The sequence below is a fragment of the Micrasema longulum genome, unplaced genomic scaffold (genome assembly GCF_059751315.1).
Source record: "Micrasema longulum isolate JH-2025_06_02 unplaced genomic scaffold, ASM5975131v1 h1tg003078l, whole genome shotgun sequence".
NCBI lineage: Eukaryota > Metazoa > Arthropoda > Insecta > Trichoptera > Brachycentridae > Micrasema > Micrasema longulum.
In genome coordinates, this window is record NW_028280179.1 from 60,046 (window position 1) to 76,331 (window position 16,286).

The following is a 16,286-nucleotide window of genomic DNA, read 5'->3' on the forward strand; positions in this document are numbered from 1 at the left end:
TTTTTTAATGATTTTCTGAACCCGTATGACAATTGGAAGTTATTTTAAATTTATTATTCTATTAACTATTAAGTAAAATACAATTTGTGTTCTCATTTTATGAATATAACAATGTTCGAGTATTTCTTACTATTTTAGCTTTAGTATGAGTTGATATCTGCTAACCTAAACCTGCTGTCGTTTTCAAGATAACAGAAACTTTTTCTGGGAACCTACTTGCATAATGGGACTATTTTTAATTTTTTTGTAAAAAGAAATATTCGCGTTTATTTGATTTACACAAATATTTCAGTTTTTGTGCCATTTTTTTTCGTAAATAATCGTGTTAGAACTGGGAAACAAGTTGTGGCAGAGCGGGGTTCGAACCTGGGACCTCGTGATCCGAAGTCCGCGACACTACTCACGAGACCACACCCATCTCTTCTTATTTACATGATACATTTTATAGATGAAAGGTAAAACATAATTGATTTTTTTACCTGCTTCCTAATTATTATTCAGACGCTCTGAGCTCTGATTTATACGTGGTACCTACTCGTATAAAATCACAAAGTAAAGTATTTTTATTAAATTATCATTTTTGCTATCGTAGATTCTTTTTACAATGGTGAAAACACACCATTAAAAGTCAATGTTATAAGAGTGGTTAAAAAGATAAAAATAAAGTTTAGGAAAATAAGATTTTATCTACTTATTGTTTATGAATTTCTGGACACATTCGGATACTTTTAGTATTGTTTTTATTCGGACTGATCTCGGAATATTTAAAAAAAAAAAAAAATTTCAAATGTGGGATATATTAATTTGTTAGATCGTAATATTCGGATGGCATATAGTAGGTAATAATGTAAACAAGTGGTACCTACCTACTGTTACGTAGGTACCTACAAATAGTTATATGTTCTAAATATTTCTACGGGAAATGGAGATTCCTAGACGGGAGCTGTCAGTTGCTATTGCGGGTTCCGGCTGCGTGCGAGAGGACGAGGACTAGGGCCGGGCAGCAATGTCCCTGGGCAGTGACCATTAGCTGTTAGCTGTTAGCATGACATCCGGAGCGGAGGCCACGCCATTACGGAGGGCAGACGGCGGCGGCGGCGGAGGAGACGAGAGACGGTCGTGACGTGAGCGGCCGCGGCTGCAGCTGCCCCACCTCCACACGCTCGCGGTGTCGCGCCACACACTCACACACGCGCCCGCTGGCCGGGGCCGGGCGGACCCTAGCAACGGCCTCTTCCTCTTGCTGTAGCCCGATATTGATTGCTTGCGAGCGGACCGCGGAGGGGTCGCTGCCCCCCGCCCCCGCCGGTCGCCCACTCCGCTGCGTGCGGCTCTCCCTGCACGGAGCTGCAGTTTTGGCAACGCAAGAGATCGGTTGCGGAGAAGAACGAGGCCGGTATCGATTCGTGCGATAGGAGAATATCACGCCTCACGCCTCGCGCCACTGTACCGTTAGCCGTGACGGTGGCGGTGGGTCCACCGTCGCCGCGCCGTCGGCCCAGGGTACGAATCTTTTATTTCGAATCTGGTATAAGGTTCGACCGTAATATTACAACACGAACCAGCGTCGTATAAGACGTCTCGATACCTACGTATTATATTATCCGTCTGCCGTAGGTAAATCGACCGGTACCCACATCTCCTGAACTGTAGGTACTGTAATCAAACATCAGACAGATGCAGACGGCTCAAGCGACGTGGCGTATTATTACTCTCGCTGTTCATTATTCATCAAGACAGATAGCTCAGCTCGATAACAGCTAACTGGCCGACTGAGTGTATTCAAATAACGCACTATTTTATTAACAATTCCAAACTGTTAAAAAATAAATAAAATAAAAAATATCCATGAATAAATCCAATCTTCATAATATGCCAGTAAAGTACCTACCTACATAATTATATTTAAACTCCCGTAAAACACTAATGCATAGAATTAAGAATAGTCCAGAAACCGCATACGCGCATCAAACAGAAGATGACTAAACTACTCTTAAAAGAGTAGTTTTACGTTTTGACCCATTAGTTTCTTTGTAGACGTCGTTCAGTACGTAACTCCCGATTCGAATTCAACTATGCCGTGTTGTATCGTTTTAAACTGTAGAAATACTGCTGGGATATTTAAGAAACAGGATGGTATCACATTTCATGTGTAATTAGCAAACAAATGTTTAAATAGTAAATGCATTACTTAAAAATTTATTTATTTTTCCATCAGATTGTCGAAGAAACAAAATGGAAATTTCGTTAGTGTTGCCCTACTTTTCCCTAATTTTTTTACCCTACTTTGCTCATCTAATGAGAGAACTAATGAAAATTGGATCTCGCTTAAACAACGCCGTGGTGGACATTTGACCGACATTATCTTTAAAACATCAAATATTATTTAACATGATATAAAATATCCGTTTAATGAAAAATAAAATTTATTTTATAATTTAAGTTCAGAATTTATTAATTCAATTACTCTTATTAAATGATCCTTTACTTATCTACTCTGTTGTGTCAATCAATGTTTCCGCGAGCACAATAAAATTTTAGAGAAATTAACAAATAGCTTTTTTTACCTTACATTTGTGTTATGATTATATTTTTTCCCATCTGGCAACATTACGCGGCGACTTTACAAATGCGAGCAGTGAAAGTGGGTTTATTTTTAGACACAGTCCGATGTCTTCAATTTATTCAGTAAAAAAAAGTTAGGATCGTAAATGTTTTTTTCATCGTTCACCAGGGCTGCAATCGCCGAGAATGCGTATATAAAAAAAAAAAAGATTTTATTTTTTTGTTCATAAAAAAAGTTTGTGCTTGAATGTTTACAAATAACATTAGTTTTTTATGGATCCCAATCAGATAATTTTCTTGAAATCCTTATTGTTTCTACCCATTTATTTCTTTTTACTGGATTTTTGATAATACTAAAATGATATTAACTGGCATTCAATACATTTCGCATTCCTAAATAAAGTAAACCCCTGTTGGCGTGAAGAGCAGAGTTTGACATTTGTATAAAGAATTCTATGCGCATTTGAAAATGAACTATTTTAAGTTCTGGAATTCAATCATATACAAGTACCTAGGTACCTACTTACCAATGAAAAGTTACATTATCTTTTTTAAACGTATATAAACGTATCAGAACGGTTTTTACATGCTTTCACGACACAATCAAGCGTTTTGGTTTCGAATCAAATGTCAAGCTCACGTCAAAACCCGGCTGGCGGTTCAAGAATGACTAAATACGCGTAGGGCAGAACTGAGCGTTTGGGTATAAGTTGAGTGTCATAATTTTAGAGAGTTCCGGGTGCGTCTATGTGTATTAATAGGTCGATGGTTTTATTTAAGAATACTGAACCTGTTTCTTTGGTTACGTAAAAGCATTATGAAGTAAAGTTTTGTAAGTATACTTCATAATCAAGAGGAAACGCGGTCTGACTTTTCTTTATACAGACGTATTCCCGTATTTTCTCTCTGGATAATGGCACCTGAGCAGTGGTTTTTTACACACTATAGATATTTACCATTGGCGTGTTCCTACTGTTCTGTTTTTTTGAAAAATGTATCTATTATGGGAACTAGAATCATCCAAAAACGCCTAGTTTTATCTGCTGTCTTTGGGCGTACGGTATACGAATATATATTTTTTTTTAAAACGCAAAACGTACCGATACATAAAATGTTATTCTCATACTCAGTCTAAAAAACAACAAAATTGGTTCAGTTTTGAAGTGCGGAAAACGGGACAACAAAAGGTCTGACTTGCAGCTGTCTTTTTCGCACAGTATCGGGGAGGCATCTGCAAGACAGTGACAGGAAAACAATGTTCAAATACCTATTTGGCAAAATTCTCTGTCCTCACAATTAATGTAAACCGAAATACAAAAATAATAATTTATACAAACCTACATTGGCCCTACATGCGCCCTTGAGGTGATTTTCACAAAAATGGCGCTACATAAATTATCCAACTATATACATATCTAATTTGGACTAAATACAATAATTGATATCAAACTTTCGATTATGTTCATTTAATATATTCACGAGTATGCACTCAAATCTAGCAATAGCAAAGCACTGCCGGGTTCAGCTCGTATAATATAAAACATAACATAACTTTTTGTGGTGCAACTAGGACTAAATCGTTTTACCGGTTGTAATTTCTTTGAAAGCAAATTTGATACTTTTCCTAAATTCACGTACGCTGTATGAATTAAGCATAAGCAAAAGGGCTCTTGAGGTAGTATAATAACGAAAATGGCGCTATATAAATTATCCATATTAAAAATTAATTTCCATACAGACAGGAGACTTTTGCATTTACTATTTTTACAATGCAGATAATAATATATTATGATATATGCGAATATAACTCACGTGATAAGTCCTTGTGACTTATTAGGGTTACGATTTAAGATATCGGTTCTAAGGATGCGACGCAATGCCCAACTATTATATTGCGACGCAATGGCTAACCTTAGTGTCGGCGGGAGTCATCGATTTTTTTTCATTGTTCTGTTTAATTGGAAATAAATCAAATAAAGTGCACATAATTTCATAGCTTATAGACGTAAAAAATAAAGTAAAGAATTAACTTACCTATATTTGTTTGTTGTTAAACGCTTAACTCTACTTTTTTAAACAGGATTACCCACCCACATGATTGGTTTGTGTGATTTAATTAATCGGTAAAATCTTCGGGTCTCAGCTAATCCGACCTTTGGGCCTCAATGACATGGTCTTGCGGGCCTCATCGGACATACTTTTTCTATCTTTTTTTGTAATCGCTTTCTTGTCATTCTAATAAATTTTGCACTTACCGCTTGTGATAAACCGTTTGCCTATTTTTGAAGAAGACATGTTTGAATTAGATTTTTCTGCTTGTGGTAATAAAATCAAATTTTCATCTTCAACTCTTCGCGTTTTTTTAGTAAAAAATTAAAACATTGCCATATTGCAAAAGACTTTTCGTTTCTTCCCGCTCGTTGAATTTTAAATTGAAAGTAAATTTATACGTATACGGTGCTTAAACGCGTCAATAAGGTTCAAATTGCATTTGGTACAGAATCAACAATTCTATTCGCTGCGGTACATAAAAAACCTTTCTGCAGAAATATAATATAATATATTAACATATTACAACAGAGATAGAGAGCATTTTAGAGAAGGAAATATGGAAGACCAGGCATTTACAGAGCTTATGACCTGTCATTGGCTGGTTTAAGTGGCCACGTTTATCTTACATAACCGCTCCCTGGGTGGAGTATATGGTGTGCACGAAATTTCTCCAGGCCTCTGTCTGCGGCAAACTCCCGTGTGTCCTCCCGATTCAGGTCCGCAGTCCGTAGTTCAGACGTAAACTGCCGACGAAGCCTTTAGCCGTGGACGTCCAGTACCGCGAGGAAAGTAGGCAAGCGTGGTTGAGGCTCTCGGGAGGAATCCGTAATATACGGCCCAGCCAGCCGTATCGTCTTCTCCGGTTGTCACCGGCGGTTGCTGCGTCCGTCGATACTCGAGGATTCGGTTTCCTCTTACCAATTCTTTTTTATGTACGCACAACGCACACATAGTACGTTCATGGCTGCCTCATACATAATTAACTTCTAGCATCTGCGAAAGAGTGAACGATAAAAAATATTAAAATAAGAATTTATTAAACCACGCCTGTAAAATTTTGAATTTTGTAATTTTCATTTTTTATGTTTAATATATCCGTCCGCTCTCACAAATTTACGTAGGGTTATTTTTGGAAATAATATTATAAATGTATTTTTCAGCGTCAATTATACAGCAGTTATTGAATTACGAATTGTAATTTTCAGTTATTTTATTTTCTAAAATAAGTACATTTTTCCCTAACGTATTTTTCCGAATTGGCAGTACTTAACCTTTAAATATATAAATATGACACCTATACAGGGTGTTCTTTAAACCCTGTCACATCCGAAACCACGATGATCAGTATGAGCAAAAAGACATATTGGCACATTAAAATTAATTTTTAGAACGTCTAAAATCTTAAAAAATAAAATATAGAAAAAAACAAATGGTTGCTTACTTCTGCAGGAGAGAAACGGGGAGGGGGGAGTCTGATACACCGTCAACCGCACGGCCGCGCCCCCCTCGCTTCTCCCCTGCAGAAGTAAGCAAGCATTTGTTTTTTTAAATAGTTTATTTTTTTTAATTTTCTTCGTTCTAAATATTTTTTTTAATATGTCTTCTTGCCTATACTGATCATCGTAGTTTCAGATGTGACTATTATGGATAATAAAATGCAGTTGAAGCGAAGATTGATGTTTTATGCTATATCGCTCTGTAAAACCTATAAATGTCGTTCTCCCCCCTTTACTTTACTCTTAACATCCACTACCCAGCAGATTTCCATCCCCTGCTCATTTGGGCTAGTTTAACCTTATCACTATAACATCCACCACCCAGTCGATCTGATGTTGTCAAGTCAACATCAAAAGGTAAAATTTCGGTTTGATTTATAGTAGGCAACTTTTTTCTTGATTTATCAACCTTTTGCCCTAAAAAAACTTTTTGAGATTTTTTTACTTTCGATTTTTCCACTAAAAAATACATCATCCATGAAAAATTCCTAATTATCGGCAGGGTTGGCAACATACTGAGATATACAAATATTATGATTTAAAACAAAACCACAATAAATTTTAAACCCTTTATTCATAGAATTTTAATATACTATAATTCTATGCCTTTATAATTCCAAATGAATCGCTTCAGTAGTACGCATTTTTTATATACCCAATTTAGTAAGACTAAGAATAATTTTGATGTTATTTACAACATATATCCAACATGAATGAGAATATTGTAGATTTTTTTTTCTTATTTCTTAGTTCAGATAATGCTGTTCATTGTTGCAATTTTGGTACAAATATAGTTAGGTACTTAATAAATGTTTGTTTATTCTAGATCAGAGGAAAAAATGACTTCCCCGTCAATGGTTCAACGTTCAGGAGACACACTCATAGTCCGGAGCGTTGTGAGCGGAGATAGACTGTTCATGGATATGAGTCGTGGCCCTTCAGGACAGGAAGTGCCAGAAAACACAAAGGATCTCTTCGCCAGCACACCCCTCTCATATCCTCCAGCTGTTATGGATGCCATCCCTCAGTCCAGACGAGCTCAAAGTGGCGGTCTCCCACAGTGTAAAATTAAGAGAAACTATAATTGTGTTCATTGTAATTACTTTACTCAAAATCCTAGACATTATTTGATTCATTTGCGTGATGTTCATGATGAGAAAGTAAAAATTTACGACTGCCCAAATTGTTTATACGCCTCTAAACATTTTCAAAAACTTTTGAGGCATGTAAAAATGGTTCACGGAAATGCTATAGGAGTGGATGTTCCAGTCAGCAGTAAACGTAGGACTAGAGAATCCACGCCCGAAGTGGACACTATGGAAGACATGGATGTTGATGAAGGAGAAGAAAAAGTAGAGATTGTCCAGCCTAAATCTGCTCGAGGAACATTGAAATGCTCTCTGTGTCCTTTCATAGGAACAACAGCCGGTTTGCTTACAAGACATGAACGAAAAGAACATATAAAAACAAAGTTTTTTCCTTGTTCAAAGTGCAATTATGTTACGCATATAAAAGCAAGATTTACAAAACATGTAAAATATCATTCTATGCCCATGATAAAGTGTGATGTGTGCGATTTCCGAACTCCATACAAGTGGAATTTGGATAGACATATGAAAAATCATGGTGGCAGTGGGGTATTTTGCTGCTCGGTTTGCAACTTCACAGCAGACATCAAGCAGAGTCTCACAGTCCACGAGATGAATCACCACATCCCTCCCGCAGGTCAGGCGGCCGGCACAGCCCAAGGAAGTGGAGCCGGAGCTTCTCGACGCCGGAACAAGGTTGGGGGCAGTGATGCTCTGGCAGCTCAAACTGCGCTCCTCAATTCTCGGCCTCCTGATCATGATACTAGTACTGGAGATTCTATTCAGGTAACTATATTATTTTTCATCATTAATTATGTCTTTAATATTTTTTTTAATTCTTAATTTCACATTTAGTTAACCTATTGTAATTTATTTTTATTTTTTAGAGTGAATTTGCAGATAGCACGATGATGACTGACAACAGTGAAGATAGACATAGCTCTAGTAGCAAAATTGACAATTCAGAAAGTGCAAACTATGACATGCACGAATCACAAAATGCGGAGTTTGTCAACTATGATATTCTTTCTAAACGTGACATATCTCTGACACTTTCTCATAATGAAGAACAAAATGTAAAATCACATCACAAAAAAGTACCTCGACCTATTCCTAATCTTATTCCTCTTCATTTGCAAACTAACAATAATCAAAAAAATAATCAACCTACGAGTGGTCCATTGAATTTAACGACTGTTGATTCCTGTAATGCAATTCACGAAAAGTCTAACCAGTTTACATCTGCTGCGCCAAATAATACTAATGAGCATTTTTTTGATGACGATAGTAATGATCAAGTGCATTGTGATAATTCATCCGCTAGAGGTAGTGATGAATCTTCACAACAATCTATTCAAATATCTACACAAACAATATTTAAAAAGAAAAATGCTTCATTTTTTGATAAATTGAAAGAAAAATTACTAACAACTTCAGCAGAAAGTGGTGATTTGTCATGTAAAGATTGTGGCCATATTTCTAAGTGCCTCTCAGAACACTCGTTTCACGAGAAGATTTGTAGTAATGCAGAGACCAAATCTAACTCTAATACTGTTTCTACGGCTGGATCTGGCTCAACACGCTGTCAACACTGTAGACATAGATGTAAATCAAGTTTGGATTTAGTCATTCATTTGCAATCATGCACTTTGGTTGGAAAAGACCGGGAATCTCCAGTAGAACAATACAAAACAGACAAAATAGAAATTCCCATAAGACCAGAATCTGAGGATGAAGCTTCAGTTGATGATCCTCAAGTTCCACATCCTATGGAAAATGTTGTATTTGTATGGAATTCCATGCTTCAAAGTAACTCTACATCATTTGACAATTGCTTAAAGAATCCAAATGAAACACATTCAGAAGCAACAACTGAAGAAAAAAAGTTATCTAAAAACATTACATCAAACAGTCAATCCACGTCAGGTACAGGAAAAAAAGTATTTAAATGTCCCCATTGTTCATTTTGGGCATCAACAGCTTCCCGGTTTCATGTTCATATTGTTGGTCATTTAAATAAGAAACCATTTGAATGTTCTCTGTGTTCGTATAGATCAAATTGGCGATGGGATATAACTAAACACATCAGATTAAAATCTGTGCGGGATCCTGATCATTCAAAAGCCAGAGTGTTGATGACTGATGAAACAGGTCGTCGAAATTATAGCAAATACAATAAATACCTTACTATAATGCAGGCTGCTGATCCACCTGCAGATACAATAAACAAAAAACTAAATCTAGATTCTGACAAAAGTCTTTATGATGTATCTGATACTAATCCTGAAAATCAAAGTATGTCAACAAACCAATTTGATAACTTTGGTGAAAGTTCAGATGGACCTGTTTCTTTCCAAGAAAACAGATTTGACGATGAACTAAAACATTTTGAAACCAGGAAGATAAAAAAAACTATGTGGAAATGCAAGAAATGTACATACAGGTAATTTTTTTTTCTTTGAAGATCTAGTTATTTTTTATACAAAAGTTTAACTGTGTATCTAATTATAATTAACAAATTACAACAGGGATGGAGAATACCTTAAAAAAGGGAGTATGGAAGTCTGGGAATTTACAGGGCTTATGACCGGTCATTGGCTGGTTTAAGTGGCCACTTTACACACTGTGTGACATTCACATTAACATGCACCATGTTTGAACATCCATATTTCTTCAATTCATCCCTTCTTTAAGATATTCTCCATCCCTGTTGTAATTTGCTAATCTTAATGACTCCTGAGAGGGTGAAATCCAGTCTTTTGTCTACAAACATTTGGACAAACTCAATATTCTAATGAATATTATTTAAAAATATAATAATTAATTAATATTTTTATAAACTGGCCTCTCATTCGAAGACTCCAGGTACGATTCTCAGTTATATTACATTATTTATGAAATTATAAACCAATTTATTTTTTCTAGCCTTGTTACAGATATTTTGTGCTATAATTCACTACTGTAATATTATTGGGCCCCTTGTGCTCAAGGATTTTAATGAAAATTGAAGTAATTTTTTAAAAAAGGTTTAAATTCTAGTGACTTCTAATTATTATGTATTTTGTGGTGACAATTGATAATGTAATATTGATTCAGAATCAAAAATATTATTGGGAGAGCATAATCAATCCATGATAATTTATTGCGCAGTAGACATTTGTTGATTATGAGCGAGTAGCCGGAGCTTATAAATACTTTGTTTTGCAGAAATATTAGTAAAGATGCCCTCCTGATACACGTAAAAAAACATTCAAAGTCAAATAAGATGCAAAACGAAGGACATAATATATTTAGTTCAAATCATACAGAAAACCCTGCCATTGATGTTCCTGGAAGTTTATCTTACCGTTGTGGTCATTGTTACCAGGTATCCAATTGGAAGCATGTTATTCAGGTATCTATTGTCATATTACTAACACAATAATCATTGAAATCTAAGGCTGATGGCTAATAAATTGTCACATAAAATTTTTGTGGTTATATTTCAGAAATCGGGAATATACATGAAAGAAATACTGTTTTAATGCTTGATCAAGCACAAAAGTTTTGTTATGTTACTTTATTGATTACTTACTTACAATTTATAGCAATCTGCCTTCGATTTGTAATTGGGGATAGAAATGGGATATCCATAGAATTAAGAATAGTCCAGAAATCGCATACACACATCAAACAGAAGGCGACTAAACTACTCATCAATGAGTAGGTTTACATTTTGACCCATTAGTTTCTTTGTAGACGTCGCTCAGTACGTAACTCCTGATTTGAATTCAACTATGCCATGTTGTGTCCTTTTAAAGTGTAGAAATACTGCTAGGATCTTAAAGAAACAGGATGCAATCACATTTCATGTGTAATTAGAAAATGAATGTGTATATAACAAATGCATTACTTAAAAATGGAATTATTTTTCCATCTGTCAGATTGTCGAAGAAACAAAATGGAAATTTCGTTAGTGTTGCCAGGGTAGTAATTTTTTTTACCCTACTTTGCAGAGCATAGTTGGGGAATTATTGGACACAGTCCGATGTATTCAAATATGATTCTACGCTCCTGGACTATTCTTAATTCTATGGTGATATCAATATTTTTATACAATAGATAAATAATATAGATATAGGTGAATGAAAGGTTTGTTATTTTTTAAAAGTCACTTGGTTATTTGTTTTTCTTTTCACTTCTTCAGCAGGTTCTATAAAAAAATCAATAACATTCTTAAAACAAGTTTGAATAAACATACTTGTATTTAAAAAAATATTCAGTTTATATGTACCTACATCTCATAATAACAATAGCATGATAAAGTAAAGAAAACTGTGTTATATTAGTAGTATCAACTTTATTTTAAATTTACCAATCCAAAAATTGGTGTATTAATAAATTCTAGCTATTACTTGGTTTTTGTCTTCTACATAAAATCATTTTTTTAAATAAGTTTTCTTTGTATTCATGTCTTGATTAGTTCATTACCCATATATTGATTTCTACATACTAAATTCAACTTAAATAATGAAATACCTAAAATTTTATAAAACCCCATGTACTTTGTAAGCATAGTCTTTGATGTATATGTTTTATTTTAAAATCAAATTGATTATAAAACAGTAAAAATCCTTTCTTGTTTAATTAATCCAAATATGCTTAAAAATTATTTGTTTTTAAATTATTATTGTATTTTAGGAGCAAACTTGTGCCCCAGGTGGTAGCGTAAAATCAATACAACTAATCCTCTAACAAACTAATAACAGAACATTTTGACTTATTTATATATTATTTTAAAAATATTACAATTATTGATAGGTTTGTAGTCATAGGTATTGATATTAGAACCAAAAACTTACGCATTGGTAAATTTTTATATAAATACATATTACAAACTACATACTTACATAATTATGTGTATGATACTTAAGGTGAGAGACTAAACTGTGATCTTTTCAATGACCTTTTCATGTATAATCATGTTTCTTAGTATTAAATGTTCATATCGCCAATCTATGATACTTTAAGAGCCCAATCTTGTGAAAACACAAGGGCGAGTCTATCTAAGTCAGTTACAATAATAGTTTTTATTTTGTTTTTACTAAAACCTTATTTATACTTTCACACTAATTTTTAAGGTCTCCTTTAATTCAATAATCGAAAACATCTTAATGCCATCACCATTTATAGTAAAAATTTATTTATTATTACATAGGGACCAAAAGTAATTATTACTGTGTCAAATAAAATTTTAATAATCTATGCAACTTTATTGAAATGTTTTATTTTGAAATTTAAACAAAGTTTTTATTTTTCCAGCGACATTGCAGATTAAAACACAATGGAGATGTTCGCGTAATTGTTGGAGAAAAATTTTCACAAAATCAAAGTAACTCTAATGCGAGTATGGAAGGAAAATGTCTGAAATGTCCTTTTGTATCCTTGGATAGAAATATTTATGAATCCCACGTTAAAAAGCATACAATATGTCCAGATTCCATTTTCAAATGCTTCATCTGTTCATATTTTGTCAGTACAGAACAAGAGTTAATACAGCACCTCCCTCTTCATGGTATTTCAGATCCTGAACAATATATTGCAAATATTTTAAGCTGTAAAGCCTCTTCAGAAGGTGCCTCACTTAAAAGGTACAAATGCACAGATTGTCCATATGAAAGTAATAGCAAATCTCAATTTATGTACCATGAACAATTCCACAAGTCAACGGACGATGCACCATTCAAATGTGACATATGTAATTATCAAGTTTCGAAACGGCACCTTCTTCATCAGCATATGAAGGTACATGGAATCCCAGCTCAAAGAGATACTTTTGAAAATAATTTATTTGAAAATGAACATGGAAAAATTGATATTGAACTGTCTGAAATTCCCTTGATGTGGGTAATGGAGCGGGATCAATATCATAAAATGTTTATGTGTCGTTATTGTCCATTTGTTAAACTAGACAGACAGTGCATTTGGGATCATGAAAAATTGCACGCATTCAGAGAGGGTATTGATAAAGCTTTAGAATGTCCCAGTTGTTCATTTTCTGGTAACAATATGAATGACTTTTTAGATCATTCTGAAGTTCATAAAGCCTACTACCCTAAAGTAATTTGTGAAGTTAATTCCGAAAGCAGTGAAGATAATATTATAGAGTCAAAAAATGAAGCTGATGATATGTCGACACTTACAAAAATGGAACCAGTAGATGACGAAGTAGATATAGAAGATCAAATATCAAATATTGATAAAACAATTACCGATAAATCCCTGTATTTCTGTCCAAAGTGTCCAGCTAGATTTCTAATTGAAAAAGAAATGTCGATTCATGCTAAATTTCACAACATAAAATTACCATATCGATGCTTAGTATGCTCCTACACTGCCCGTACACAGGGTAACTTAGAGGTGCACAACTATGTGCACTCTGAGCATTATCAAACTAGAACCAAAGGTTTACAGGATAATTACAAAACTCATCCAGAATTCACTCAACCTAAAATAATGGGTGTAGTTTCTGGAATCGATGATGTGCCTGAGCCAGTCTGGATAGTTGTAACAGAGAGTAAAAAGACTGAGGCAACCGAGCGCTCTGATGAACCCATGAATATGATGTCAATTGACGATGCTTTTAACTCTAGACAACCTTCCAAGCAATTTATTTGTAATCAGTGTCCAGCAAAATTCTTCAAGAATGCGGCACTTCACTACCACACCAGTCTTCATGGAGGAAATGGAACTTATAAATGTAAACAGTGTAATTATGCAGTAAAAACTATCGGTAATTTAGTCAAGCACGAAGCGGTACATGATCAAACTGAAACATTTACTTCACATAATGACTATGAATCAGGAGATGATATGAATTATAAAAATATACCTATATCTGGTACGGATCTGTTTCAACATAAAACTCAAGCTGAAAAACGAGCACTTTCAGAAAAATTAATTACTAGGCCGAATGATCATTTTCCACCAGTTCTTCAGGCTGATCCACAGTTTGGTCTTCTTATGCACGGCAGTCCTGATTTTATTTATCCAACTTATTTAAAAAATGGAAGACAAAAAGAAAAACGATACAAGTGCCATAAATGCCCGTCAGCTTTTGAAAAACGGGAACAATATAAAGTGCATCTTTCTTTGCACGGATCTAAGCAAAGATATAAATGTGAACTTTGTGATTATTCTGTCAAATATTATGCCAATTATGTACAGCATATGCGAAAACACCAAATGAATGCGGATGCTCACGCAGCACGTAACAGTAATGTTAAACAGTCAGAAACACAAGATGATAAAACAGGACCCAAAACTATAAAACTAGCAATCAAAACATTACCTCGCCACAGCTCTCACAAAGATTCATCAAAATTGTCTGTTAGTGATCAACAAGCCGCGAATTTGATGCAGCGGCGCAGATCAAGTGCAGCTAGCAACAAAGATGCAACTGATGAAAGAAAAAATTTCCGGTGCACTTACTGTCCGTACATGAACCAAAGGAGAGACGCTCTTGACAATCATATGAGAAGGCACACATCTCTATCGGGGTCAGGGGGGAACTTTGAATGTCCACATTGCGATTATGCTGCACCACAATCTCAATTCCTAAGAGACCATTTAAAAACACATTTCAACATTCAAAAACATTTGATATCCGATTATTTCACTAATTTTGATGGTCTGGAAGTTTACATCACCAAAATCGACGAGACTGACAATAATTCTGATAGTAAACTTTGTATTTTCAAAAGTGAAAGTGTGGAAGAATATGTAGAATTGGTGAAAAATAATAAGCAGAAAATGTTTGTCATGCCAAACACGGGTGAGAGAATAGAACTGTAAAAATAATAATATTTTAAGTCGTGTCGCAGAAAAACTCAGTTCATTATGTACAATACTATTAGTGCCATTAAAACTATTTATGTTTTCAGTATGTAATGTTTTCATTTTATACGGTACAATCATACATTTAATAACAATATTCCTTTATGTTAAAAAAATTACTATATTGTAGATAAAAAATTAATACTTATAATGTAGTATGAACCAGTAGATAAGTATTTTACAAATTAAAGAAAGTAAATATTATTCAATTTATTGCCCAAATTGTGGTCTTCAATTATTATTTTATTTGGGGTGTATAAACAATAATTTAATTTGCTTGTTTAATCCAGACACATACTTTAATAAGAATTGCTAAAACTTATTGTTTTACTGAAAATAAAGTTTTTTATGTTTACAATATCCAAAGAAATTTAAGTTACCAATATTCCCAATGCCATTTAAAGAAATAATAAAGACTAAAAAAATAATAGATATTATGTACAAGGAATACAAGGGTACCACATTAAAATTGTTTTAAAAATTCGTACATAATATTATCAATCTACAATATTTTGAGTTTGTCCAAATGTTTGTAGACAAGGACTGGATTTCATCCCCCGGGGATTTATTAAGATTATTACAATAGAGATAGTGAACATTTTAGGAAAAGAAAAATGGAAGTCTAGCATGCTTTGTATGCAGGTGAAATAATTTAGTCAGATGAATCTCACTTGCATCTATAAAGGTTTTGGCTCTTTAACTTCACAAAAATTAACGGATAGAAGAATGAAAGAAATATGGATGTTCAAACTTACAATGATGAATATTACACAGTATAAAAAGTGACCATTTAAACTAGCTAATGACAGGTTATAAGCCCTGTAAATACCTAGACTTCCATATTCCCTTTCTCTAAAATATTCTCCATCTCTGTTGTAATATGTTAATCATAATACCAATATCAAAATTATTGGTTCTATAGTTTACCAAAAATGTTTATATTTATAATCTGTTAATAAAAATTATATACTACCCTAATAAGTTAAATTTGTGTTAAGTATGTAAATAAATTATGTTATTAATATCACAACTCTTTTCTTCTTATTTTTTCTTCTTTTTCTGCTCTTACTGGAGATTGGTGATCATCACATACTACAGATATGTGATCATCATTCTGGATTCTTATTTAATTACATAAATCTGCACGAGTGAAATTAAAAATCAAAATATAAAATGACTTTGCTAGATCAACCGTGCTGTTTTTGGGATA

The 16,286-nt window shown here is 34.0% G+C and overlaps 1 protein-coding gene across 4 annotated transcripts in view; it reads left to right on the plus strand.

Moving 5' to 3' along the window:
* Nucleotides 1–15,125, plus strand: part of LOC148271130 (uncharacterized) — a 73,722-nt gene extending 58,597 nt beyond the window's left edge. For 2 of the 4 annotated variants that reach the window (XM_088241802.1, XM_088241798.1), the window contains exons 2-5: nucleotides 6,940–7,987; nucleotides 8,089–9,644; nucleotides 10,409–10,595; nucleotides 12,503–15,125. In XM_088241802.1, the coding sequence (XP_088097928.1) occupies nucleotides 6,953–7,987; nucleotides 8,089–9,644; nucleotides 10,409–10,595; nucleotides 12,503–15,034 (5,310 nt within the window). In that variant the 5' untranslated portion in view covers nucleotides 6,940–6,952 and the 3' untranslated portion in view covers nucleotides 15,035–15,125. The remainder of the gene's footprint in view (nucleotides 1–6,939; nucleotides 7,988–8,088; nucleotides 9,645–10,408; nucleotides 10,596–12,502) is intronic. The other 2 variants (XM_088241801.1, XM_088241799.1) reach the window with 2 other exon arrangements.
* The last annotated feature ends 1,161 nt before the right edge of the window (nucleotides 15,126–16,286 follow it).